This window comes from Zootoca vivipara, chromosome 6 (genome assembly GCF_965207765.1).
Source record: "Zootoca vivipara chromosome 6, rZooViv2.hap1.1, whole genome shotgun sequence".
Lineage (NCBI taxonomy): Eukaryota > Metazoa > Chordata > Lepidosauria > Squamata > Lacertidae > Zootoca > Zootoca vivipara.
This window is the reverse complement of record NC_142589.1, coordinates 74,484,399-74,510,127: the sequence shown is the minus strand read 5'-3', so window position 1 is coordinate 74,510,127 and position 25,729 is coordinate 74,484,399. Positions and strand designations below refer to the sequence as shown.

Genomic DNA, 25,729 nt, shown 5'->3' with positions numbered 1-25,729 from the left:
ATTATTGCAGAGCCAAGGTCCACATTACCTGCATTACAAACTGCTGAGGTCCACATTCCAGAACATACACATGTACAACTATGAACATACCTATTAACATATTTTACCATTATTTTTTCCTATTAACATATACACACACACACATTTATTTATTTATTCACACACACATACACACACACACACACACACACACATCCATTCAAAAAATAAGCAAATCTCTCCTCCTCGTGCAAAATTGGATTAATATTTCCTCATTAATATTATAACCTGCAACCTAATTTCTTCCCTCTCTGACCTCCATTCTCCTAGACTTGGCTATGGTGGTTGCAGATGAGAGGTGACATTTTTAGGTAGATGGTACCTAGAGGATACTTAACTTTGTTCCCCATATCAGGGAGCACAAAGAAGCACAAGAAAGCAGCCCTGCAAACTGTTGAAAGATGGTCCCTACTGGTGGAGACCACTGTTATTACAAGCATGTACTGTATGGGAAACTATCTCCCCTTTTGAGTATGGTGAGAACTGACAGAGAAACAATGTCCCCCGCAGTCATGCTAGTGGAAGCTGCAAGTGGGTTGGTAGAGGATGCCACTTACCTTGGTGCCGGTGCTGGTTGGGGATGGGGAGAACGGGGAAGGTTTGCTCTGCTGGGTCTGCAAGGGATAAAGAGAAAAAGGAAGTCATCATGGACAGACAGAGAGCATGCCCCCTTGTCTGCCACAACAACATTTGTGCCACTACTTTAAACCTCCAGCTTCTGGCCAACTTTTCTCACCTGGTGGTTTGTGTCAGGTCCATTTCTTTCTGTATCTGAAACCAAAGGAGATAATTGTCATAAAGCTTCCATACAAAGCCATCGCTTCAATAATCCCCATTCCTTGAACCCTCCTCCCAAGGCCTATGTGACGAAACCAGTGACTTTGCCACCAATCAATATGCGACAAACCCAGTCCCGGCGTTGTCACTAAACTTGCTGCCACCAATAATGTGACGAGATGTCCTCCCTCTCTATTACTAAAAATGTGCCACAGGAATCCAGGGGTGAAACCACCACCCCCCACTTCTCCTGCCGCCTTAAAATAAACCCCTGTTACTTGGGTTCCTTAGTAAAGAGAGTCTTCCAGCTTACGTGGCCTGGTATCATGAGAAACTCTAGGCTGAAAGACGGAATAACCTCCTACCTACAGTAAAGGGTCTCACTCAGTTTGATTCCCCACTGTAAAAGTTTGCCCTTTCCACTCTGGCAACTTTGTAGCACCCCAGGTTATCCTCCTAAGCCTCCTCAGTGTAACTCTAGGACACAAACCGTTGCCTCTATTCCCGAGGTAAGTTTTGTCCTCTATTGAGCCACCACTTCTGTGAGTTTAGATACCCAGCTGGAATAACTAAGCACATCCACTAACATTCAAGAAAGCTTTATTTAGACTAGATGACTTTTAAATGCGTAATGGTTTCATGTGTACAGGCTCTTAGATCATATTCTTAGTTTCAACTAACAATGGCTAGATAATATAATTCAATTAAACTCCTCAGAACACTTTTAAGATCTCCTACTCCTACCCACACTCTCCCTCGCTCCCACAACCCTCTCCACCGAATTAACTGCCTCCCATTCCTTTTAAACTCCTGGCAGTCCCGCCCCTCAGGAATGGAATGAGTCATTTATCCAGGAGGTTGGGGTTTAACGCTCTGCACCCTGGAGTTCTTTTGCCCACCAGGCCAATCCGTCACAGCCTACATTCCCAAATAAGAGTCCCAGGGGCCACATCATGTCTGCCATGCTTGTTTCTTCTTCACCTCTCCCCACAGGTCCTGTGCCTGGCTATGAGGTTTCTTATGGTACTGTACATGCCCAAGTGTACAGTACAAAGTGTACAGTACAAACCATACACAATGCTGGTATAGTTTTAAAGAAAGGGATTTAATTACATTTTTGAAATGAGTTGTTATTATAAAATAAAGGCTAGGTGGTTTTGTATGCAATATTTGCATTCATTTCTACATTACAGTAAATTCTAAAGACACAATCTTTTTTTTCCTGAATGTTTAATGGATTGTACATTAAGCATGTTTATAGATGTATGCCAGGCATCCCCAAACTTTGGCCCTCCAGATGTTTTGGCCTACAACTCCCATGATCCCTAGCTAACAAGACCAGTGGTCAGGAATGATGGGAATTGTAGTCCAAAACATCTGGAGGGCCAAAGTTTGGGGATGCCTGATGTAGGCAAATAAGTTGTCTTTTGTGCGCCTCTGAGGTCTCCCCCCTTTTTGTCTTCCCTTTTTTTCTACCAAGGGGTAAGCTGGCCCACTAAACAGTTAAGTGGCACAGCCATGTACCAAACATTGGCTGCTTCTTTCTACCCAGCCTTCCTTCTGCCATTTATTCTCTGCTTCATTCCTTCTGCTCCCCTAAAACAATCACTTTCAGGACTTCTCACTGCTTCTCTTCTCAGTCCCCATGACACCCCACATGACCATTTTTCATCATGCCTACCTTTGCCTCTCTCCCCCAAATTTGCTTCACTAAGACTCATTCAAAAACTTGCTAGTGCAAAGCATATGTTATCTTAGTTGCATAATTATTGCTTAGTCTAATTTATTGGGTCCAAACAACTTTTTAAAATGCAGAACATTGGGAGGATTTATTGTACAATAACAGGGGGGAGGAGGAGGAGGAGATGATCATCCCGGGGCAGTTTACAAAATAAACAAGAAGTGTACATATTCACAAAACATGTGTTTCATATACAGTCATACCTCGGTTTAAGTATGCTTCGGTTTGAGTACTTTCAGTTTAAGTACTCTGCGGACCCGTCTGGAATGGATTAATCCACTTTACTTTCTTTTTCCCCCCCAAATCAATTTTTATTAAATTTTTCACTTACAATCCAATCCAATCATATTTTTTATTCCAAATTATACAAATGCATATCAATTGATCCCAATATTATGCCAAATTATAAATTTTTTCACTTCCCATGCTTCAAATTCTGAGGGTTCTGATCATCGATGAATTACTGCCTTTCTAATCAGTTATAATCCAAATCCTTTCCAATCACTTTCCATTACTTTTAATGGGAAAGTTCGCTTTCAGTACGCTTCAGGTTAAGTACAGACTTACGGAACCAATTGTGTACTTAAACCGAGGTACAACTGTATTATATGAAGGACAGTTCCTAAGCTTGTCGGTTTGTCACATTCCAATACGACCAAAGAATGGAACTCGGGACAGAGCAATGCAAATGAATGCTGAGGCATGATCTCCCTGCAACTGTGGGGTTATGGGACAAAGGAAAATGGCTTTTGGGCACCGTTGTTGGGTGATGGGGGGCAGAAGTCTGTACTGAGGTGAGGTCACTCTAGAGATCACTGTGCACATCACAGCAGTCTCCCATCCCTTACCCACTTTTCATAGCTCATAATGACAGATATTTTGCTAGTTCATCAAAAAAAATGAACGAATAAATCCCCATCCCTTCCCTCCAGGTACTGCTACCTGTGTGCTCCTCTTGCAGCTCCAGCCGCGCCTTCTCCAGCTCCAGGGGCTTAGACATTCTTACTTCTATGAGAGAAAGAAAAGAGGGTGGAAAGAAAATGGGGGTGAGCACTGCATCAGATTGTGACGGTACACCAAGCGGCAGTGGGGGGAATCAGAGCAGAACACCCAGAACCTAAGTACTAATCTAAAGCATTTAAATATCAATACAGTAACATTTACATTATATAGAATTTGAAAATATATGCCTAGTTGGATCAGGGATGGGCAACCTGTGGCTCTCCTGCGTTATTGGACTCCATTTCCCCTCATCCCTGACCATTAAGGCCAGCCTAGGTCATTTTGCTGCTTGAGGCAAAAGCCCTAGAGCTATCTCCCCTCCTCTTCCCCCTCCTGATCTTCATCAGTGCTGGGCATCTACTGCCCAGTGCTTGGCGCCTGCTCTTGCTCCTCCGCTGCTGTGATCATGCCTCACCACCACAGCCCCCCATCTATCCCCACCTCTCCACAGCCTGCACAGCAGACCACCTGCCAGCCAAGCAAACCAGAGCTTCCCCAGGCTGTCTCCATGCGGCGTAAGAGGAGACGCAACAGTGGCAGAGGAACAGGAGGAGGAAGAGGTCACTCAGCAGCAATGTGTGCCCTGTGGGCAACTGGAGGTGGCATGCAGTGGGTGCACAGTGGCAGTGGCGCCACCCTCTGGAGCCTCCGGCCCTGCTGACTATTGGCCCTGCTGGCTAAGGCTGATGGAAAATGGTCTAATAACTTCTGGCAGATTCCCATCTCTGTCTTACTATGTCTTGACCAATATAATGGAAAGACATTTCAGTGGCCAACACTGAAAAGCAGTTTATTTTTTGGTGAGCAAGAGGGCAGAACACTGCTTGCATGTTTTTCGTAGTTATCTCCTGCAAGTAAAAACAATAGTTTCTTTCTCTTTTTAATGGAAGTGGAAAATTCAGAGGAGGAACCTGGAATATCCATGAGAGGACCAGGCCCCTAAAGGCCACTTATTCTCCCGTCCAGTGCTCACTGCAGGAGGTGGTCCCCCCCCATCATTCAGCCTGGACACTGAGGTCCAGCTCCAAGGGTCTTCTGACAGTTCCCTCCCACAAGAAGTGAAGTTACAGGGAACCAGGCAGAGGGCCTTCTCAGCAGTGGCACCCGCCCTGTGGAATGCCCTCCCATCAGATGTCAAGGAGATAAAGAACTACAGTGGTGCATCGCAAGACGAATTTAATTCATTCCACGAATCAATTCGTTTTGCGAAAAATTCGTTTTGCGAATCGCGGTTTCCCATAGGAATGCATTGAAATTTTTTTGCCCATAGGAACGCATTAATTAAATTTCAATGCATTCCTATGGGAAACCACAATTTGCAAGACGAATTTTTCGCAAAACGAATTCTTCTTGCGAGTCACCATCAGATCGCAAGACCCATTCGTCTTGCGAAAAAATCATCTTGCAGGGCATTCATCTTGCAAGGTACCACTGTACACAACTTCTAGAAGACATCTGAAGGCAGCCCTGTATCAGGAAGTTTTTAATGCTTGAATTTTATTATGTTTTTATGTTTTTATCTTTTGCTGGAAGCTGCTCAGAGTGGCTGGGGAAACCCAACCAGATGGGCAGGGTATTACTACTACTACTACTACTACTATCATTATCATCATCATCATCTCATTTAGCAATCTTACTGCTATCATATTTTTCATTTAGTTCTGTTGAATTTTTTGATTCTCCTAAATAATTTGGCCTGACTCCCTCCCTGCTTTCCTACACCCTTATTTATACATAACTGGGTCCAAATAGAAGGGGTGGCATGGCAGAAGGTGCAGAGATGAGGGCTAAAGGTTGCTTTTTTTCTAACATGGATCAGGTGCACAAAATAAATAAAAAGAGGCATACTTTTGCTTTCCAACATACGCTACATCTCTCCTTCCCACCACCTCCCAAGCTACACTACAAAGGAATAAGATACTGCACTAAAAATGCTAGATCCTAGTTTGTGTGACTTTAGCACTACGAAAATCTATTCTATAGAACACTCTTTGGAAAGGCCCAATATGTTTGGGGAGACCCCAGCAGCTCAGATCAGAAAGTGAAACCTTTCTAAAGGAGGGCCTAGGCAAGCACTCACCCAGCTTCACGAAGTTGAGAAGTGAGGAATAGAAGTAACAACAACAAAAACCCTTCCACAGATTGTTAAAACCACAAAGTCATCCATTCCAGCCCCCAAGATCTCCACAAATCAAATTACCTAATCCTGCCCTTAGTGAACGTGCTGCCAGCCAAACAAGGCACACACAACACTGCGAGGTACCTGGGAGGGGAAGGTGTGATTTGGATGCAACTGGGGAGAGTCAGAGGGTGGACTTCCCCACCCTGGGCACTTTTTGTCCCAAAATGCTAGAACTGCACATATCTTAGCTTGAAGTGGGGAAATCTTTCTTAATAACAACCAGCACCAGCTGAGGAACACGACTGTAACCATTTCGGGCACGGCTGGGCCTACATACTATGATAACTGAAAGTGATCAAAGTCAACTCTCCCTCCACCCCCACCATTCACAATGGAAAGCTTTAGTGAGCAGGTTTTACACTGCTTTTCTCGCTCCAGTCTGGCCTAAAACCAGCCTCACCCCAAAAATTTTTTAAAAAAGGAATGCCTTCCTTGCTTCCAGGTGCTCTTTTGCCCTATCCTGGCCCTCCAGCTCCTACCTGGACCAGCCCTGCAGTGCAGGACAGGGATGGGGGGTAGAGGGTTGCCTTCCTCTTAAGCTGTCTTTTCCGTTTCCCACCCCCAAGTCTGGAGCCTTATCACCGGCTGTTCCTGTCTGATTTGCATATGCTTAAGGAAGCCCTGTTGAGCTAGGCTAGACCTCAGCATGTGATGTGGGGGGCAAGTGACGGGTGGAGAGTCCAAGAAAAAGTGGGGCCGCCCCCTGAGTTGGCTCCTCTCATTAAATGAATAACATCCACTGAATTGTAGCCTAACCAAAGTGCGTGTGTAACAGCGGTAGCTGCCCATTAAGTCCATCACAGGCAACCATTTTGCTACCTTCTGTGTGGCAAAAATTCTCCTGACAAAACGATATACAAACGATTATACGTTTCCCAGGGTGCAGTTTGGTCATCTGTATCGGTGCCCTGCATCATCCTGTCAAAGGCTGAGGAGAATTTTACCATGCTTATTTATTAGTTATATTAGTCACCTCATAAAACACATCCTCTAGGCAACACGCAACACCATATTCTGCACCTGAGCAGAAATCTGGGGGGAGCAGCTGTGGGGATGGCAGAGGAGGGCAAGGATTCCTCTTGCAGCCAGGCAGTGTGGCACAGAGAGTTCGTGCCAACAGGCAAACTACTCTGAGGCAAGCTCTCTCTCACCTGGATTAGTTTGATTGCCTAACTTCACCAGAAAGGACAATTTTTGCCTTGCATGCGTTGGAAAACATGAAATCTCACCGGAAGCTGCCACTGCAGCTGTCATGCAACCTTGTGGGAGTGCCGCCCTGCAGTTTTCTGTCACCCGAGGCGGTTGCTTCACTCTGCCTCATGAGTGGGCTGGCCCTGTGCACTCATGTGTGTAGGGCTGGGGGCTCTGGGAGTCCCCAGATGTTGGCCGCTGAGTCGCACCAGCCGCAGGCATCTGCCACATTCACACCATACGGTTTAAGCACTTTAAGCGGCCACGGCTTCCCCCGAAAAATTCTGGCAAAAGTAGTTTGTTAAGGGTACTGAGAGTTGTTAGGAAACCCCCATTTCCCTCATGGAATGACAGTTACCAGAATTCCCTGTGGGAAGGGGTAGACTGTTAAACCACTCTGGAAATTGTAGCACTGTGAGGGGACATGGGGGTCTCATAACAGCTCTCGGCGCCCTTAACAAACTACAGCTCCCAGAATTCTTTGGGGGGAAGCCACGAATGTTTAGAGTGGTACCATAGTGCTTTACATGTATGGTATGAATGTGACCATCGTTGCCACTGATTGGGGATGAGAAGTGCTGTAGGGCTTTTCCATATGTGAGCATTGCTTAACTGTAAATCCACTTCTTCCCTGCCCTGCATTCGAATCAGACCAGAAGAGTCCAAAATCCACACATTTTCAAATTTGTATATGAGGAGCAGTTTTGGTTTTTCCCGTTCCTACCAGTAGGCATTCCCTTTTGTGTTTATCCTTGCCTTCTAATTTGTTGATTCTACTATGCTGATTAAGCACCAACAGTTCTTGCAGCTATGCACACAACTCATGTTGTGGTTTTAAACCCTGCCCACTAAATGATAAAACTGTTGAAACCCTGTCTATCTTGCAGCTGTAAAAGGCACAACAGTGCCAATTATTAAGGGTGAGAGGCATTAGCAGACTCCTATTCCTCTCACAGAGATACCATTTCCAGAGCGGTTCAACAATCAATCCCTGTTCCCAGGGAAATCTGGAGACTGTAGCTCTGTGAATACAAAAGGGTCTCCTAACAATTCTTAGCACCCTTAACAAACTATGGTTCCCGGGGTTCTTTGGGGGAAGCCATGACTGTTTAAAGTGGTATGATACTGCTTTAAATGTACAGTGCGGATGGGGTCAAATACACACCAAGATTCCCCAAACTCTCCTTCCTGCTCTGCTTTCCACCACCTGTCAATTAGCCCCCTGCTGAGAGAAATAAGCAAAGTATTCTGGGTAATAAGTGGGACATGCAGCAAAATGTTGCAGAGCAAAATGCTCTTGTTTCAGGATTCCAGCCAGTCATGCTATTTTCCTGGATACTTGATTTCATCCCCACTCCAATGGACATTCAAAATTCTGTAGCTACCAAGCATGCTGTTCTGGGGTCTCCCCCCCAAAAAAAAACTACTTTTGCAAAGCACAAGATGCCTCCAAGCTGGCCAATACCCCCTTATGGCTGTTTTGGCTTCCTAGGGAATGGCACTCATGAGTTCACTATTAGTAGGTATGATAACAATGTTATTGGTCGCTTCCAGGCAACCTTTTTAATGAGCTCTAGGCTGCTTTGTTTGTAGAAAGATTAGACCATGTTGGCTATTTAATAAGTACTCATTATGATTTGGTTGTGGGAATATCAGATGAAGCTTCATCAAGTGAGCGTTATCCCACATATTCCAGTGCACCTTCCTCATTTCTTCCGTTTGGAGCAGGTCTGCTTGGGAGGGGTCAGTTTCCGAGAATCGTATGTGCACAGAACCAACCCCTTCTCCTTGGTTGGACTACAACACTGCCCCAATAGGCACATCAGAGGCATTGTCTTCAACCATGAAAACCCTCTTGAGCCTTCTTGATCCACGGAAAAGATTTCCCACCTTTGAGGCAGTTGGTCAATGGCACAGTGAGGCAAGAGAAGGCATAATTTGTGAACCCCATGAGATGCTGAAAACCCTTCTTGGTTCAAGGTGGCTGCTGGGTCAACCCACACTATGCCTTTCCTGGGTCCATCTGGGTTGCGATGGGGATGCTGCGGTACCATAGACACAGTGTACGGACAGTGTGGTGGTAGCTTGCCAACCTCTTTCTTGCAGGACACATCCTGAAAGATGGCATACTTGGCTGGTAGTTTGTCCATGTTTCCTGTGAAAGGGGGCAAGGTGTTTTCAGGGGAAGAAAGCACAGGGGCTGTGGCCAACACATCCTCTGTTTTCTTGTAGTACTGCTGATAGAAGTGAAAATGCCAAGGACCGCTGCCCCCACAAGATGCACAAGTTGTGCTGAGTGCACCAGGGCACCCCCCAGCATAATGGGAAGGTATGGTGGGGTTGCCAGGTAAAATGTCAGCTCTTCTTGGGGGTCCAGCAACTTCAGGAGTAGTAGGTGCAGGTGCAGTCTCCCACATGATTGTGCCAGGCACCATTGCTCTACTGTCAATGGCATCCATGAAGCTCACTGAGCTCCCATGAACCAATGCCCTGCTGATTGGCAATGTCCCAATCCAGGAAATTGCTAGAGGGTCCTGAGTTTATCATGACTCAAGTAGGCACCCCTTTCCCCAAAGGGGTGTGCAAGACAGTAGGCACGGTGATGGCTGGCTTGGATGGTCATGGAGCTTCAGGGGCCTTCTGGGGACGTCCACACTCCTCCTTTGGTCCCAGCTCCCAGACTACAAGAGCTAGGATTTTGCGTTTTCTAGTACCAGAGTCTTGACAACCACCTTGGCTGAACACACCATGGCACAGTGCCTCACATTCCCACAACAGAGGCACACACACTTCTTTCACCTTCCTGTCTTCTCATCCTCCATCAACCGGGGACATGCTAATCCGAACTGCATAGGTTCCTTCCCTGAAACTGATGATGTTCACACACTACAATGGGAAATGTATGCCTGAGCGTGGTACTGGAACTCCAGGCAACCTTCAAGTCTACCACCTATTTTCAGGCACAGCTGAATGAGGGCTAATCAGATGCCAGGCAGAGCTGTTTGCCCCAATTCATCAAGGATCTCATCATTTAGCCCCAACTGGTACTGCACCATATACACCTTGGCATTCCAATTCCAGTCCTCGGCCTACAGTGTAATCACCCACTGATTTTCTCCCTCGCCTCTGATTTTGAAGCCAAAGTGTGGGTGTTTCCTCCTTCTAAGGGTGCTGGAAGGACTGGACCATGGTTGCAATTAAGTTGTCCTAGTTGTTGCCATGCAATTATTGGTCACCAGTCTTGATGTGAGGTCCGGGCTTGTAGGGGCTGGATCAAACTGTCCAGGTCCTCACTGCATGCAAATGGGCTTCTTCACACTGGCTTGATCTGTCTGATGTCATGGGGTGAAACAAACCTCTGCCAACCCTGCCCTGGATCCAGCTCTCCACTTCCTAGACTTCTGACCTACTCCTCAGACTCAGGCACATCTCAGGGTCCCAATGTTACATTCCCCATTCCGCTAGCATGCTCCCCAGGGTCATCCATTTCCAACTCCCTGAGCTTCACCCATTCGTCCTCAGAATCCAACCACCCCCCTCCATGATATCTCCATGGGATTCATGACAATCAAGATATAGAAGGGGGTGATGTAGATGTGAAGCAACATCACAAATTAAAGAAGGTTCAAAATGATACCGAGGAATATTCACAATTAGCTTGCCTCCATGAAAAGCAGAAATAAAACAGCTGAACCTTTTTTTCCTGCTGTGTTGATGAAATGATGGGCAAAAGTTCACCTACTCCATTTCAGAGTGTCAAACTGCTGCTAGAGGCAGGGGAATAACTGCAGAAGGAACAGTTGGCAGCGCTGTACACAGAATGATCAGTATAAGTGGAACTCATTGCTGCAAGCAACCTACAGTAAGGCGACCGACCAATTGCGAGAATGATAAAAATCAGCAGTTTCTATAACCTCTGATCAAAGATTATGGGGAGGCAGTAGGTATGTATAAGAGGCAAGAAAGTTGGTTTTGAGAAAAAATAAAAAGCTAAAGGGTTAAGTTCCCCCCAAGACACACCGACACATCGAAACTCGCCTTTGAATGTTGTTAATTCAGTACTAAAAATGGAAGAGCCATATTTTCAAATTAAATGCACCTTCCCATCAATGGGCTCGTTCATTTAGTTTACAAATGCAAGAAATTAAAGTACCATTCTTAAACCCAAAAGGATTAGATTTTGTTGATCAAACCCTATCATGAAATGGCATGTGCACGCACGCACACACACACACACGCATACGCACGCACACACACACACACGCAAACTCCTAGCAAGACTTCTGTGACAAACAGAAAATTTAAATGGCAACATGTTTTCTGATGTGGATAGGAAAACCCTTCTGTATTGAATTTCTGCCTGTCAGGGAGTTCTGGGATCAAATATTACAAAGTAATAACAAATGTTAAAGACGCAGGAGCCCAGCAAGATGTGGCAGCCCTAAAATATTTTCACAGTGGTTAAGAATTATGTCAGTTTCTCTGTTATTTATTTGCAATTACTTATTCAGCTTATGAATTACTTCCCATGAAATCATTTCGAAATAATTAACCATAAAAAACATAAACAGTTAATAGAAATTCAAATACTGTAGGTATATCTACCATCTAAAAATCTTTGCTTAAAGCGCTTGTGAAAAAAGGAAGGCGCTGAAAAAATTAGATGCCGAAAAGACAAGAGAAATGACACTTGTACAAGGAGGTAGTTCTACAGAGGTCTTTCTCACTGGGGAAATACAGTCTGAGCGCATAATACCAATCCTGGCCCAACTGCACTGGCTGCCAATTAGTTTCCAGGCCCAATTCCAAGTGCTTGTTTGATCTATAAAGTCTTATGTGGCTCAGGACCCCAATACCTCAAGGACTGCCTGTCCCCATATGAACCAACCCCGACCCTGAAATTGAGGACCAGAGGGCAGCAACAGGAGAATGGGCCCTGTCAGTGGTGGCTCCCTGTTTGTGGGGTGCTCTCCCTGGTGAGGCTTGCCTGGCACCATCATTACAATTACATTACATTACATTACATTACATTACATTACATTACATTACATTACAATACCCCCAGGCCTTTGGCTTTAAATTTTCTGTAGCTTTGAGTGGGTGGCATAGGAGCCAACTCCTGGGGGTTGTGGGGGCATTGGCCCCCACAATAAAATATTTTAGGGGGCCAGGCCCCCATAAAGTTGATGAGCATTCCCATTCAAATGGTGTGTGTGCAGTGCATCATGTTATCAATTTTGTGGGGCGGGGCTTACCTGGGCCCCCACAATATTTTATTCAAGTTGGCACCCCTGGTGGGTGGGATGTTTTAATCTAGCTTTTTTAAATATATATAAAAAAGATCTGCCTTTTAGATTTTTCTTTGTCTATTTATGCCAGTTTTCATGAATGTGTTTGTTTATATACTGTAGGTTGCTTTGGGTTGCCTTGGTAAAAAAGTGACCAATATATTTTATTTAATAAATAAGAAATATAAAAATAATATACGGATCGCAGGAAAAATGTGTTGCGATCTGCAAACAACAACAACAAAAACTCTGTCCTACTGCAAAGGCTTCCCATACTGAATTTTTACTTTTCTTGCAAATTCTGTACAAGGCCTCCTAGTACTCCGCTGACACTCAACCAAACTGAAATAGCAGCACTAACAGTGGTAATGTGTGCACATGCGAGATGCTTGGCTGTGTGCATCTATGTGCATGAAGTGAGTAACAGGTGTGTGTGAAAACATATTGTTTATGAACAGGATTGTTTGTATCTGAGATGTATTTTTACACTATGGCTATCAGGTTACAGCCCAGAGATTCTACCTTTTACTTTTTAACCACACAAAAGCAGTGAAAGCGTGTCCAGCTGCATCTCCTGTCCCAGTCAGTCCTCTGTTTGCCCTCCATCCTCCTTTCTCATTCTTTCAGCAGCAAGATGTGGGAAGGGTTGGGGTAGGAGGCCCAGAAGCAGCAACTTCTTCTGCTACATGAGTATGGTTTAAAGCAGAAGTAAATTCTCTAGGTTACAATCTGGCAGTCCTGTTCTTTACAGTCATCTCAGCTAGTGTCTCTTGTACCTGTAGCATTCATAGAATCATAGAACTGTAACGTTGGAAGGGGCCACAAGGGTCATCTAATCCAACCCCATGCAGGAATCCTTTTGCCCAATATGGGGCTCAAACCTGTGACCCTGAAATTAAGAGTCTCATGCTCTACCAACTGAGCCATCCCACATTCAAAGATGCTTCAGCACTAGTCATCAAGCGGTGGGATTGGTACCCACAAGTGAGTTACTGCACCCTCACCTAAAGTTGGTCAGACCACAGGCACCAAAACTCTTTTGCTTACTGTCTTTTTTAAAAAAGGAAGAGAAACACACAGAGAAACAGACAATTGGAGAAGATAAGGGGAGAGAGGCAGAGAGATGTTGCTTCCAAACAATATATTTACTGAGCAATCATCTTGATCTGTTTGCAAGGAGGTTAGACTATGCCAGCTATTTATTGAGAATTCATTCTGATTTGTTTGCAGGAGACACTGAATCAAAGAGGGATTGGGTGGGATCTGATTCAGTTCTTATTTAAAGGCGAATTTACATACTTTGTACTTTCCAAAACAATACACAAACCAAAACACAGCCATTCTTCAAAATTCAGTTCTCTGAGTTAGGCAAAATTGCATACAAACAGACATGTATTAGGCAAAATTCACACTAAAATGCTGGTGAGTTTTTGTAAGAGCTTTTTCTTCTTCTTTAAATTGCAAGCTCATGTGGAAATGTGGAGAATTGCATTTAAGACTGGAAAAATTAGAAACTCAGAGAAACCCAAATGGGCAGATTTTGTCATCCCTATTGTCAAGCGGATGTCATCCTACGGTTTCCACTTTGCTTACCACAGAAAGTCTGCTTCTTTGGGGAAGCAGGTTTGCTGAGCAAGAACTCCAAATTGTGCAGCCTAAATGTGTCACTATGCGATGGAATCCCATCTGAAGATGTTGACGCTATGGAAGAGCCCAGAGATGGCGAAATACAGAGGGAGAAGAAAAATGTACAAATGGCAGAAAATTGAAGAATGGGTCTGAAGTTGCACAGCAGTGTGAAAAAGCGCATCCTGAATCTGAAAATGCCCAAGACTGCTGCTTTAGGGAAGTAGGTCCTGCCCCTGTGCCTTTAACAGCAGCCAGACATACAAGAATTTCTTCAGGAATCTGCTGGTGAAAGTTTTATCTCCACATCCGGGAAAGCTTCACCAGCTGAATGTCTGAATCTCGAGTTACTGGTATAAAGATACAGGAGCAGGGCCTATTTTTTTAAAGTGGCAATTTTACCAATTGTCACGTCACTCATGAAATAATTTCAGGAGTTTCCTCCTCACTATGGCTCTTAAATTTGCAAATTTTCTCTCTCAGGGGAACCCGGCAGCTACAGCTGGACCTGAGAGATGATGCTTCTCCAGCCTCTCCCCTCCTCCACCTCAGTCCTCCAAACTGCCGGCCACCCTTTGCTGGCTTTCACTTCTGCTTCCCTTTCACATTTTTAGATGTTTTAAAAACAGACTCCAATTTACTGAAACCCCAGCTAAAAACAGAAGCCCAGAAACCAGCCTCTGGGCAGTGCTCCTCCTACCCCTAGCAGCTGGTCCTCATTCTCCTGCCTTGGCTCTCTACAGCACCCTCTGCAGGAAAACAATGGGATGGAAATAGCTAGGGTAGCCAGATAACAAAGGAAGGCAGAGCTCTGAGCCATTTTAGTCATTTTGCAGGAAAGGGAATCTGTTTTCATTCCTGCACAACAAACTGCACCTGCAAAAATAGCATGCAAGCAGCTATGACAGATACAGGGACAGTGTCTTCTTTTGTATGGGACAGCCTGCTGGATTTCAGGAAGCCTTGCAGGAATTTGGAAGCCTGGGGGGAACAGGGAGAGTAAACTGGTTTGTTTGTTTCAATCTACAGTTATGCAGCAATGATGGGGAAACAGTGACTCTAGCTCTTGTCAGCCCCAGCCAGCTCGTTCAATGGTCAGGGTTAAAGGGAACTGTGGCCCAGCAACATCACAAGGGCCAAGGTTCTTCATCAGTACACTGCAGGATAGAAATAAGTTTGGGACTGACACTCGCAGCCAGCTCCGTTTGCATAGTGACCAAAGCCTGTGCTTTTAACAGTACCTCGCTCTGCAGAAATCAGCAAGTGAAACTTTTCGCAGCAAGGAGATAAGCATCACTTGCTAATGGCTGTACATCAAGTTGTTGCTGAAGGCACGACTACTGTGGTTGCTTGCAAAGTTGGAAATCTTGGCCTGTGCTCTTAGTCAGGTTGCTACCTTTTTCCCAGCAGGGCTCCTGTGACTTTAACAGCAGAAATTAGGTGTGACACTTCCCACCATCCCACCTCCAAGCCCACATCTATGCAGGGACAAAAACATTCTAGCTGGGCTGGCTTTCTGCCTGGTAGGGAGCTCTTGGGCACAGGAGCTCCACTAGGGAAAAGCTAGAATGCTCCCCCCCCCTGTTTCAAATACCTTTCATCCGTAAGTCCCAGTGTGCTTTTGCTGCTTATCTCCAACTCCATGCTCCAGCCCTAACCTCAGGCCTACTGGAGTCTCTTTCACCTAACCCTATCCTCTCCCTTCACCTTTGCACTGAGCTGCAGAGAAGACAGGGCTGGCGATAGATAATAGTTTTCAAAAAAGTGCTGAAAGTAGGGTGTGACAGGGGCAGCATCGTTTGTGGCCCATGCACTCAATTTGGCACCAGTATATCCTCTGGCACTTACCTGCCGCCCACAGCCCCGAGTTCACCATGGCAATGATGATTCTGGTGTAGGAGAGAGAGCATTGGAAAGCCCTGCCTGCCGCTGACAGCCAGTACCTCTTCCAGAGAGGGGAAGAGCGGATGGCGGGACAAGGAAGGGCCTCTGAGCTTGGGGCAGAGCTGGGGGAGTCCCCTGATGCTTCAGCAGCAAGAACAGTGAATGTGGCAGGAAGCAGCTGGGAGGAAGAAGCCATAGCAGTATGTTGGGGGGGGGAGCAAAGAACACTGCAAGGACTGGCACACAACAAACACATGTGTGTGGACATGTGTATTACCTGCCAATTACCCTTGTAGCCCACAGGTGCTGCCTCCTCCCCCCTTTTGTGCTTGCCATACCCAGGGCTCTGATGCATACACTCCTGGACACCCAACATAGATGTGGTGTGAAGGGTTCGTGCAAAATGCACACACCACGGCACCACATTCTCTCACACATGCTTTACTACATACCTGGGCATGAGCACAGACAAATTTTCTCTTGAATTTGAAATAATGCCCAGCCCCAACCCCCAACGTGAGTGGGACCATTTGTAAGGACCATTTATAATCTTTCTGGCATGCTAGCTGAAAGATTAAATCAGCAACACAGTCCCTCTCCCCAAAACACACACCAAAACACACACACACAAACTGTATTCTGCTCTGGTCAGACCTCACCTGGAGTACTGTATCCACTTCTGGGCATCACAGTTCAAGAAGGATACTGACAAGCTGGAACGTGTCCAGAAGAGGGCAACTAAAATGGTCAAAGGCCTGGAAACGATAACTTATGAGGAACGGCTTAGGGAGCTGGGTATGTTTAGCCTGGAGAAGAGAAGGTTAAGGGGTGATATGATAGCCATGTTCAAATATATAAAAGGATATCATATAGAGGAGGGAGAAAGGTTGTTTTCTGCTGCTCCAGAGAAGCGGACACGGAGCAATGGATTCAAACTACAAGAAAGAAGATTCCACCTAAACATTGGGAAGAACTTCCTGACAGTAAGAGCTGTTCGGCAGCGGAATTTGCTACCAAGGAGTGTGGTGGAGTCTCCTTCTTTGGAGGTCTTTAAGCAGAGGCTTGGCAGGCATATGTCAAGAATGCTTTGGTGGTGTTTCCTGCTTGGCAGGGGTTTGGACTGGATGGCCCTAGTGGTCTCTTCCAACTCTATGATTCTAAGATTCTATGAAACTACCGTAGATCCTGCAACTCCAGTCAGTGTGCAGAGTCCTACATCCCACCTCAAATACTGCTTATAGCCAATAGCTTGTCAAGAGCCTTAGGGCCTCCCTTGGATATACAACACATTTCCCATTGACCTCCAGCTTGTCACTGCCCCTGACACCTCTCAATGGACTTTAGACCTCTTGGGTCAAGGACTTGTTCATCCAGACAATCCTTAAAACCTGGCTCCCAGGCCTACTAGGCACTCCCTCTGCAGCTGCTGTCACAATCCCAATCTATTGGTTGGCATGTCCTTAGCAGCAGAAGCATGTGTGCTAATGTGGGACTGGGGGAAAAGGAAACTGAACCCCTTTGGCGGTGGCTGGAGAAATGCTGTCCACGGCTGTGTATGCACAATCCTGTTTGCACTGCATCCTGTGTGCCCTCACCACTGCTTTGGGAAGCAGCATTTGCAGTGGGTTGGTCACAATCCATAGATATTCTGTATCTGCCTTGTCATTTCTTAGAAAAAACTACATTTTTATGCATTCCCCACCCCCACCCCAAACCAGAACCAGCTTCGATCTGATTTTTTTGGGGGGGGGGGAGCAGCCTAACTGTGTTTTAAGCCAGTAATGTGTACACAGCCCTAGGCAAGTGCATCGGGTCCCCAGGTGGTACAGCAGGACTCAGACTGTCTGGATGATAAGACAGAGAAACAGCCCTGAAATGGTAAATGTGATCTCTGAGGGTCTGGACCTAGCAATCCTAATCCCATCCTACCTCTTACAGGAAATCTCATAATGATGGTCTTCTTAACTGAATATCCTCACAGCTCATTGTGGATGAATCAAGGTGGAACTTAATATGTTAAGATGGTGAGGCATCTACTCAACCAGGTTTAGTTATCCCTGAAGAGACAAGAACCACCTTTCTGTCTGCACAATTGGGGTGACTGCAGACTGATGAACCCTGAAAACCCTCCCCAAACATCAGAAATGTGGGGCCTGGCTGTGGTGGTGAGAGAAAGCCACTCTGTTTATACTCAGAGGCAGTTTTCTTATTGCATCATATGCTCTAGGGCTGACCTCTGGCATTAGAAACAGATTCTGGGGCTCAGGGTTTATCCACACTTACCTTTCCTCTGCTCTTTCCAGGCACGGTACGTACTTTAAAGCTCCAAGTCTGAGCACCCCTTTTTTTGACCCAGAGCTTTCCCTGCAAAAGTCCGCTCTTTAGCACTCAATCAGACACAGCACTTTAAAGCATGGACCTATGCCTGGAATGAGTGGGGCAAAAGGTAAATGTGGATAAGTCCCATAAAACCCAAGTAAGTAAGACAACAACAGATAGCTGCTGCTCGATGCTAGCAGTTGGTTCTGCATTTTTGCCTACTCACCACTGGGGGGAAGCAGCATGCCACCAGTTCTCACACTCACCTGTGGCGATGTGGCCTGTTACAGTCTGAGAGACAGCACGGTCCCACCCAACGGCTCTCCCTTGCATATGATGACCATCACATTCGCTATCGGCAATGTGACACACGCACACATGCACACACACACACACAAGCATCAGTGCATCCACTACTACTCACAGTCTCACACATTTGGACAGTCAGGAGTACACAGAGTTTTGCTTTTTTCAGAGGAGTAGCTGTGCGAGTCTCTTGCAGCAAAAACAATGAAGCGTCTTGTGGCTCCTTAAAGACTAGTACATTTATTATGACCAAACCTACAGCCCACTTCATCAGATGTATGAAATTATTATCTGGAGCTGCAGGTAAAGATATACATGGCTTTGGATGGGGTGAGGGGGGGGAGTTGTTAAAAGTGAGAAGGAAGGAAAGAAAAAGCAGAGAAATACAGACAGTGATAATTATGGATTTATCATTGGCCAGAGGTTTTTGTAATGCAAGTATTCTGACCTGAGATCATTTATTTACTACTGTCATACCTCTGGTTACGTTTGCTGCAGGTTGCATACATCACGGGATACGAACGCACCAAACCCGGAAGTACCGGAACGGGTTACTTCCAGGTTCGGCGATTCGCACATGTACAGAAGCACCGAATGACGTCACGTGCATGCGCAGAAGCACCGAATCGCGCGGCGAGTATGCGCAGATTCGGCGCTTCAGGCTGCACACTGCTCAGGTTGCGAATGGGGCTCCAGAACGGATCCCATTCGCATCCAGAGGTACCATTGTATATGAAAGTTAAGAACGTAAGAAGAGCTTGCTGGATCAAGCCAATGACCATCTAATCCAGTATCCTGTTCTCACAGCGGTCAACCAGATGCTTCTGGGACGATCGCAAGCAGGACCTGAGCACAAGAGCACTCTCGCTTCCAGAAACTGGTATTCAGAAGCATGACTGCCACTGACAATGAAGAAAGAGCACAGCCATCATGGCTAGTAGCCATTGATAGTTTTATTCTCCATGAAGATGAACCCTTTATATGCAATGTCTACGTGGGAGCAATCCCACGGGTCAGCAGCTAGTTCTGCCAGAGAGCCACTCTGGACTAGATCAACTCTTTATATAAAGACAGCTCTATATACATGTTCACTTAAAAGGGCCCAGCAGCTTGTAAACAGAAGCAGGAAAGCATGGATCAAAACAAGTTATTCGTTGAGAGGCCTTAAGCCAGTGATCCAATGTCAGTCCCTGATACGTAAAATGCAAATGGTGCCCTGCCTCACAGGGTCGTTGCAAACAACAACAAAAAACTGCGAAAACAGTTTTGCAACTTTGAAAGTACTGTACAGCTCTTGCCCTGCAAAATAGGAACACTGCAGTTGTGATTTTGAGAGAGGGGATCTATCACTAAAACTAAACTAAACTTCAGCAGTCCAATCCTAAACATGCGTACTTGGAATTATGTCCGACTAAATTTAATGGGAGTTATTGCTTAGTTAGGAGGCTTGGGACTACAGTCTAAGCAACCAAGGCTGTTTGACATACAAAACAAAACATGTGTGTGACAAAACAACAGAAGTGTGTGATGCCAATGCATTGATGCAGGATACAAGACTAAGGCTGAAGTTTGCCCTCAAACTAGGGTATCAAAGTTGTGAGATGTGCACCAGTTTGGGAATGTGATCGCAGACAGGCTTTCCTTTGACCTAAGGTTTAGGGCCTCTGAACATGTACAGAGCAATCTCACGACGTCTCTGGGATTAGATCCTCAGGCTTTCAGGTCAGAAGAGATGCCCACTCCCAGGCCACCTAGAGTATTAGGACCTCTTTCTGCTGGAGTGGAAAGCTACAGGTTGCAACTGCAACACACCAGCCGAGCTGTTCAGGGGGGCAAAGAGATTCATTAAGGAGCCAGCCATGCTCCCTACCCCCACCCCCAGCTCACAACCCATGCCGTCTATGAGGAACCTGTGGCTGGAATAGCAATAGGCCTGTGGGTCAGCATTGAGGGGCAAGAGCAGAGTCGCCCTGCCCGGTCCCTGTCCCCGCGGCTGGCTGAGGCGGGCGGTAATGAGAGGAGACGGCCGGTGTCGCGGGCACTCCCCCGGGGCTGTGGTTATTGTATGTGACGCGCCGGCTCCATCGCGCTGCTCATATTTCTCCCCCGATCAATACTTTTGACTCCCTACAAGACAATAATCGCTTGTCCGCGGCCGCCAGTCGATCAAATACATTATTAGAGTGCGCTCCCGGGGGAGCAGGGCGGGGGAGGGGAGCAGCAGGCGGGGGGAAAGTACAGGGAATGGGGCAGGTTTTGGGGGGGGTGAGGTGGCAGAAGGCACGGCAAGTTATGGGGTGGGGTGCAGAGAGAGAAGGAGGGGGGTCTGTGGTTCACTACTATCTCTCCCCTTGCCTATACAGGCGGCTGGCAATTTCCACACGAATGCTTGCAGGTACACTCCTCTAATGAAGCCTGGGTCCATGGCACGGGAGTATTCAAACCTCTGCTGTAGATTGTTACCAGTATCTACATTATTTTGCTGGTTGTGTCGAAACTTCTAGCTTTCCCGAGATTTTCCCCCCAGGCGTTTCGCCTGAGGAGAAACCCCGGAATTTCCAAGCTCCACATTTTACTTTGAATGAAATGTGGTGGCAAAAGATCACTGCGAAACGTTGTTTGTCTCATCGATGCCCTTCTGAGTTCCCTTGGATGTTTCACCTCCAGAGGAACACAACGCGTGTTTGCCTCGAATTTTGATTCAGGTGAAATTTCAGTGGCAACCCTAGCCCTAGGTCTAGGCCTGAGGCCTTCTTGGCTGTTCTGTCCTACAGAGAGGTCTTTCCCCTCCTTAAGCTCCTTCTCTTGGGACACATCTTCATGTTTCTTAGACCAGAAGGTGTTGACAAGAGGACATTAACGCAAGCAAGCGGCCCTGCTTGTCCCCAGTCTGTTCACAGTATCTGCATTAATATCTTTGCTCAAGTGGCAGATTTATTTGTTTTTTGACAGGCCACAAGGCAGGGGCAAAGAAATCGCATGTGCAGAGTGTGTGTCTTATAAAGCCAAGTGCACACACGTCACCATGGCTTCACATTGGAGATAAAGGCAAAGAAGGGGAAAACAATATTGTTGGACTCCGACTCCCATCAGCCCCAGACAACATGGCCCAGTCAGGGATGATGGAAGTTGCTGGAATACAACAACATCAGGAGTGCCACAGAATCCGCATTCTTGGATTAAGGCTAAGGTAACCAGATGCGAAGTAGGAAAGAGAGCTCGTGTACCTTTGAGACAGGGCTGGGGAACCACTTCAGGGTCAAATTGTGCCTGAAACCATTAGCCATGTTTGACAGATGGGTGGGGCTGATCCATGGTGCATGGGCAAATCACCCAACCCTAGCTGAAGTAGTGTGGCTTGCATCAGACACCAAATTTAACTCTGGCACACACTGGCACACTGGCATAGGAATAATCAGAAGCTTTACTGCATCCTCCCTATTATCCCTCTGTGAGTGTGGCTCACACTTGGCACTCTTTGAAAAGGGGAGCTGGTGGGATTTCTGCACCTTTAAAGAGTTGATCAGAAGGGAGGGGAAATATTTAGAACTTACCCTCGGAGAATTTCAGCATTAAAACATTCCATGAACAAATTTGAAGAGTCATTGTTACAAGTGCTGCACTCAACATTTAGACCCATTGCTTGCTGTAGGCCAAAACCTGCAACCTGGGGGTGTCCAGGTGAAGGAGGCAGTGGATTTCTACACAAAAAGTGGTGGAAATGGCAAGCTCAAAGTTACTGTAAAAGGACCACGAAAACTGGAAGAACATGCTGTGCAGAAGGACCAGGGTAATGGGGTATGTGACTTGAGTCCTGCCCCGCTGTGCCACATAGGTACATGGTCTCCATCACTTTGGAAAAGCAGTGTATCCACCACAGCCCAGTTAAGGTAAAAATTGAAACAGAATTCACAAGGGCAAGTAATGCTCTACTATGGCCCCTTTGCAGAGGCGGCTGGAACAACTCTGAGAGGATTTACTGGCCTTTTGGGCTGAGGTATAAAAAGGGGTGTTGGCATTGCAAAGTGTGTCGATGTTACATTGGGATGTGAAGTCACTGATATTTTTTCCTTGATCTATTGGTGAGATGTATGCTCCCTTAAATGTTGATGTATTTTAAATTACTGCGTTGTTGTTGTTTTTAGCATTGTAGCTATATTATACTTTTCATTATATTATTGTATTACTTATTTAGACTTTTCTTTTATGTTAACTGTTTTTGAATGTTTTTACACAAACCACTTTCAGCATTGATGTAGTTGTGGAAATGTGGCAGGCAAATAACCTGACTATTCCCCCACCCCCTGCATGACAACCTGATCCTTGGTTAAAGATAGAGAAGTCCAATCCTTCACTGCATTCAGGCCCCTTAGCAGTGGAAAGGCAGAATTCAGAGGCACTTCCCAAGGCATATGTGCAATATAAAAGGCAAAGGAAGCCAATGTGTACTTTAATATTTGTAGTTATAGGTAGGTATGACAAACTTAGTTGGTCTCTAAGGTGCTACTGGAAAGAATTTTTTTATTTAATATTTGTGCAGAACGGGGATTTTTCACAGGTCATGCAAGGAGTCACCCGAGTTCAAAAATGAGAGGCTTGGGTTCTGGCATTCCCTGCTGGATCTTCCCAGTCTTGGAGGAAACAGTTTGGCCTCTGGGCTTGAGAAGGAGCCATTTAGGGCAAGGGTGCAGATGTTGCTGAACTACAACTCCCATCAGCATGGCCAATGGACAGGGTTGATGAGAGTTGCTAGGGATTCAATCTGGGACCCTTTGAGTCACAGTCCCTCCCTCAATGCATTCATACAACCACTTGATATAAGGCAGGCACCGCTTTTTCATCCTGAGGTGACCTTTATTTCTTTACCAATTTCTTCAGACCTTTTCACATGTCTCCTTCACAAACTAGGTGGTTGTCATTCATCACACACCTGCATGACCATGTGAATGCATTGGCAGATACCAAAAATGGATTCTAGCCAATGTTATGTCTGAATCACAATCCAACACATCCTAACTTTGCCAATTTTGAGCAGCACTGTGTGGTTCATGTTGGGATTTCACTGTGTAAAACCAAACCAGAAATGGCTGTGAACTAGCTACAAACCTTGAAGCACTGTAGGCAGGAACGTATGTGCCCCACTGTTCTGCAACCACATAGGACATCTGCAGAAATTGTGGGCACAGATTTTGGCATTCAGATAATCTTAACATTCATCTGTTTTAAAAACTGCAACTTTCTGGACCGTTTTGCTGCAAATACAGAATTGAAAGTACTTGATGAAATCTCAGAAGCTCCATAGATAGCATAGAAGGGAATGCTTTTAGTAGTTAGGGTGTGAGGCATACATGAAAAAGACTTGGTTACAGAATAACAGAACTGTAAAGGTGAAAGGGTCCCCAAGGGTCATCTAGTCCAACCCCCTGCAATGCACTATATGTGAGCAAAACTGGAAGGATAACTCTATTCCACCTTGCTTGTGTCTTTATAGCTCTCTGCATTTACACTCGTATTCCAGCTGTCCACATTTCTGTCCTCATCTTTTTTCATACTCATTTGCTTCTTCACATACACACAGAGTCCTTGTTGTGAGCACATTTTTACTATTTGCACTTTCATACTTGTCTCTCTCTCCTTTTACAACAGCAAACTGTTTATTCTCAAATTTTGTCTTAAGCACACGTGTCATACATGCCTTATGTCAAATAAACATTCCTCAACACACTAGTGCTAGTTTCCAGTTTCCCAAAGCACTCATATCTTCACCAGCTCCAGCCTCCCTGCACATGCAGAACCATGTGTGCAGAGAAATCAGCAGCCGTGGGGATGGTCTTTAAAAATGTGTGTAGCTGGGACAGAAGGGAATGTTTTGATTTTGCTATCATCTTTTCCTTCCGTTTACTCTACTCCGAGTGTGCTCCCACTGCTGGTTTGGGAAATGGTGTACACACAACATTAGCCAAAATCCATATCTCTCCTGTCGTTTCTTATGAAATACTGCGTTTTGATGTGTTTTCCCCCAAAGCAGCTTCAATCTGAATAGAGAAAAAGAACCACTTAGCGGAATTTTTAACTGGTAATGTGTACACAGCCTGGAATAGCTCTTTCCTATGTGGTCCTATTTGGTTGTTGTTTTCCTTTTAAAATACTTCTCCTTTTGCTTTTTCGTCCTTTGATATCTCTTTTGTTTTTATAAATCTTAAAAAATATATAAGGGAGAAAGCGCAGGGGGCATCAAATCACCACATTTGTACGAATGCCTTTTTAAAAAATATATTCTTGTCTCCCTCCCAACTGTGCCAATGTGCCATGCCAACAATTACACCAGAAGCATTTGGACCATTTTAAATTTCTGTGTGGCACTTCATTTATTTTATGTACTATAACCATCACTGATTGCAAGGAAACGATCTCTGTGTGAGCATATTTGCATCTGTAGTTGTGGGATGTGTGTAGAGGGGTGGTTTTAAAAAGGGCTTGTCCACACAGGACCAAAATGTGGATTTGCACCTGCCTCTCTCCCCATTAATGTAGGGGCATCCACATGACATCCTTCCCATCCCAGTGCTGTCCTGAACATTTCCCCTTTAAATTGTGATTTTTCCCCCTTCTTCAAAAGTCCAAAAAGCCCAGAACTGAAAAACCCTGCACTTAAAGGAGGAAAGGTCCGGACAACAAGACAGGATCCACATTTTGCTTCGATGTGGATAATCCCCTGATCTAATCAGAGCCAAAGCACTCTTGTTTCAATGCCTAGGCTCAGTAATGCAGCTTGGTTCTGATCATGTGCAAAGTGCTTGTTCTAGCACCGCTAAAAAAAGCCTGAAGCTCCCTCTAAATATCTGAGTTTAGAGGGCAGGGATTCAAGAACTCAGCCACACCAAGCAAATCCCATGCCCATGGTAACAACATGCCAAAGGCCCAGGTAGTCCACAGTGGGTCAGGGAGAAATCATGGACTCAGGGCAGGAAGCAAAGTCCTTGCAGCAGAATGTTGTGCACACCCTCTTGCCCCGTAATCATGCATTCTTCCTGCATTGCTTCATATGCTTTCAGTTATGTGCCAATGCTGTGCCCTCGTCTAAACAAGTCCTTCATGGCTTAGTTGGTTAGAGCATGGTGCCGATAATGCCAAGGTTTCAGATTTGATCCCCATATGGGATAGCTGCATATTCCTGCATTGCAGGGGGTTGGATTAGATGATCCTCAGGGTCCCTTCCAACTCTACTATTTTAAATGCTCGGTATCTAACATCACTTTTTCAAAAGGGGGAAAGGATCCTCCTTACTCATTCAGGCATGCATTTGTGCTGATGTTTGTAATGGCAGCTTGGGGTGCTTAATATTGAGTAGCTCTGCTAGCTGATTTGAAAATG

The 25,729-nt window shown here is 45.7% G+C and overlaps 1 protein-coding gene across 3 annotated transcripts in view; it reads right to left on the bottom strand.

Annotated features, from left to right (window-relative positions):
- Positions 1 to 15,822, bottom strand: part of POU2F2 (POU class 2 homeobox 2) — a 37,086-nt gene extending 21,264 nt beyond the window's left edge. For 2 of the 3 annotated variants that reach the window (XM_088672617.1, XM_088672618.1), the window contains exons 1-4: positions 15,695 to 15,821; positions 3,500 to 3,565; positions 776 to 810; positions 597 to 653 (exon numbers count right to left, since the gene is read on the bottom strand). In XM_088672617.1, coding sequence (XP_088528743.1) covers positions 597 to 653; positions 776 to 810; positions 3,500 to 3,565; positions 15,695 to 15,722 — 186 coding nt within the window. In that variant the 5' untranslated portion in view covers positions 15,723 to 15,821. Of the gene's footprint in view, positions 1 to 596; positions 654 to 775; positions 811 to 3,499; positions 3,566 to 15,694 lie in introns of all 3 variants that reach the window. The other variant, XM_060275619.2, reaches the window with a different exon arrangement.
- Positions 15,823 to 25,729: the final 9,907 nt, after the last annotated feature.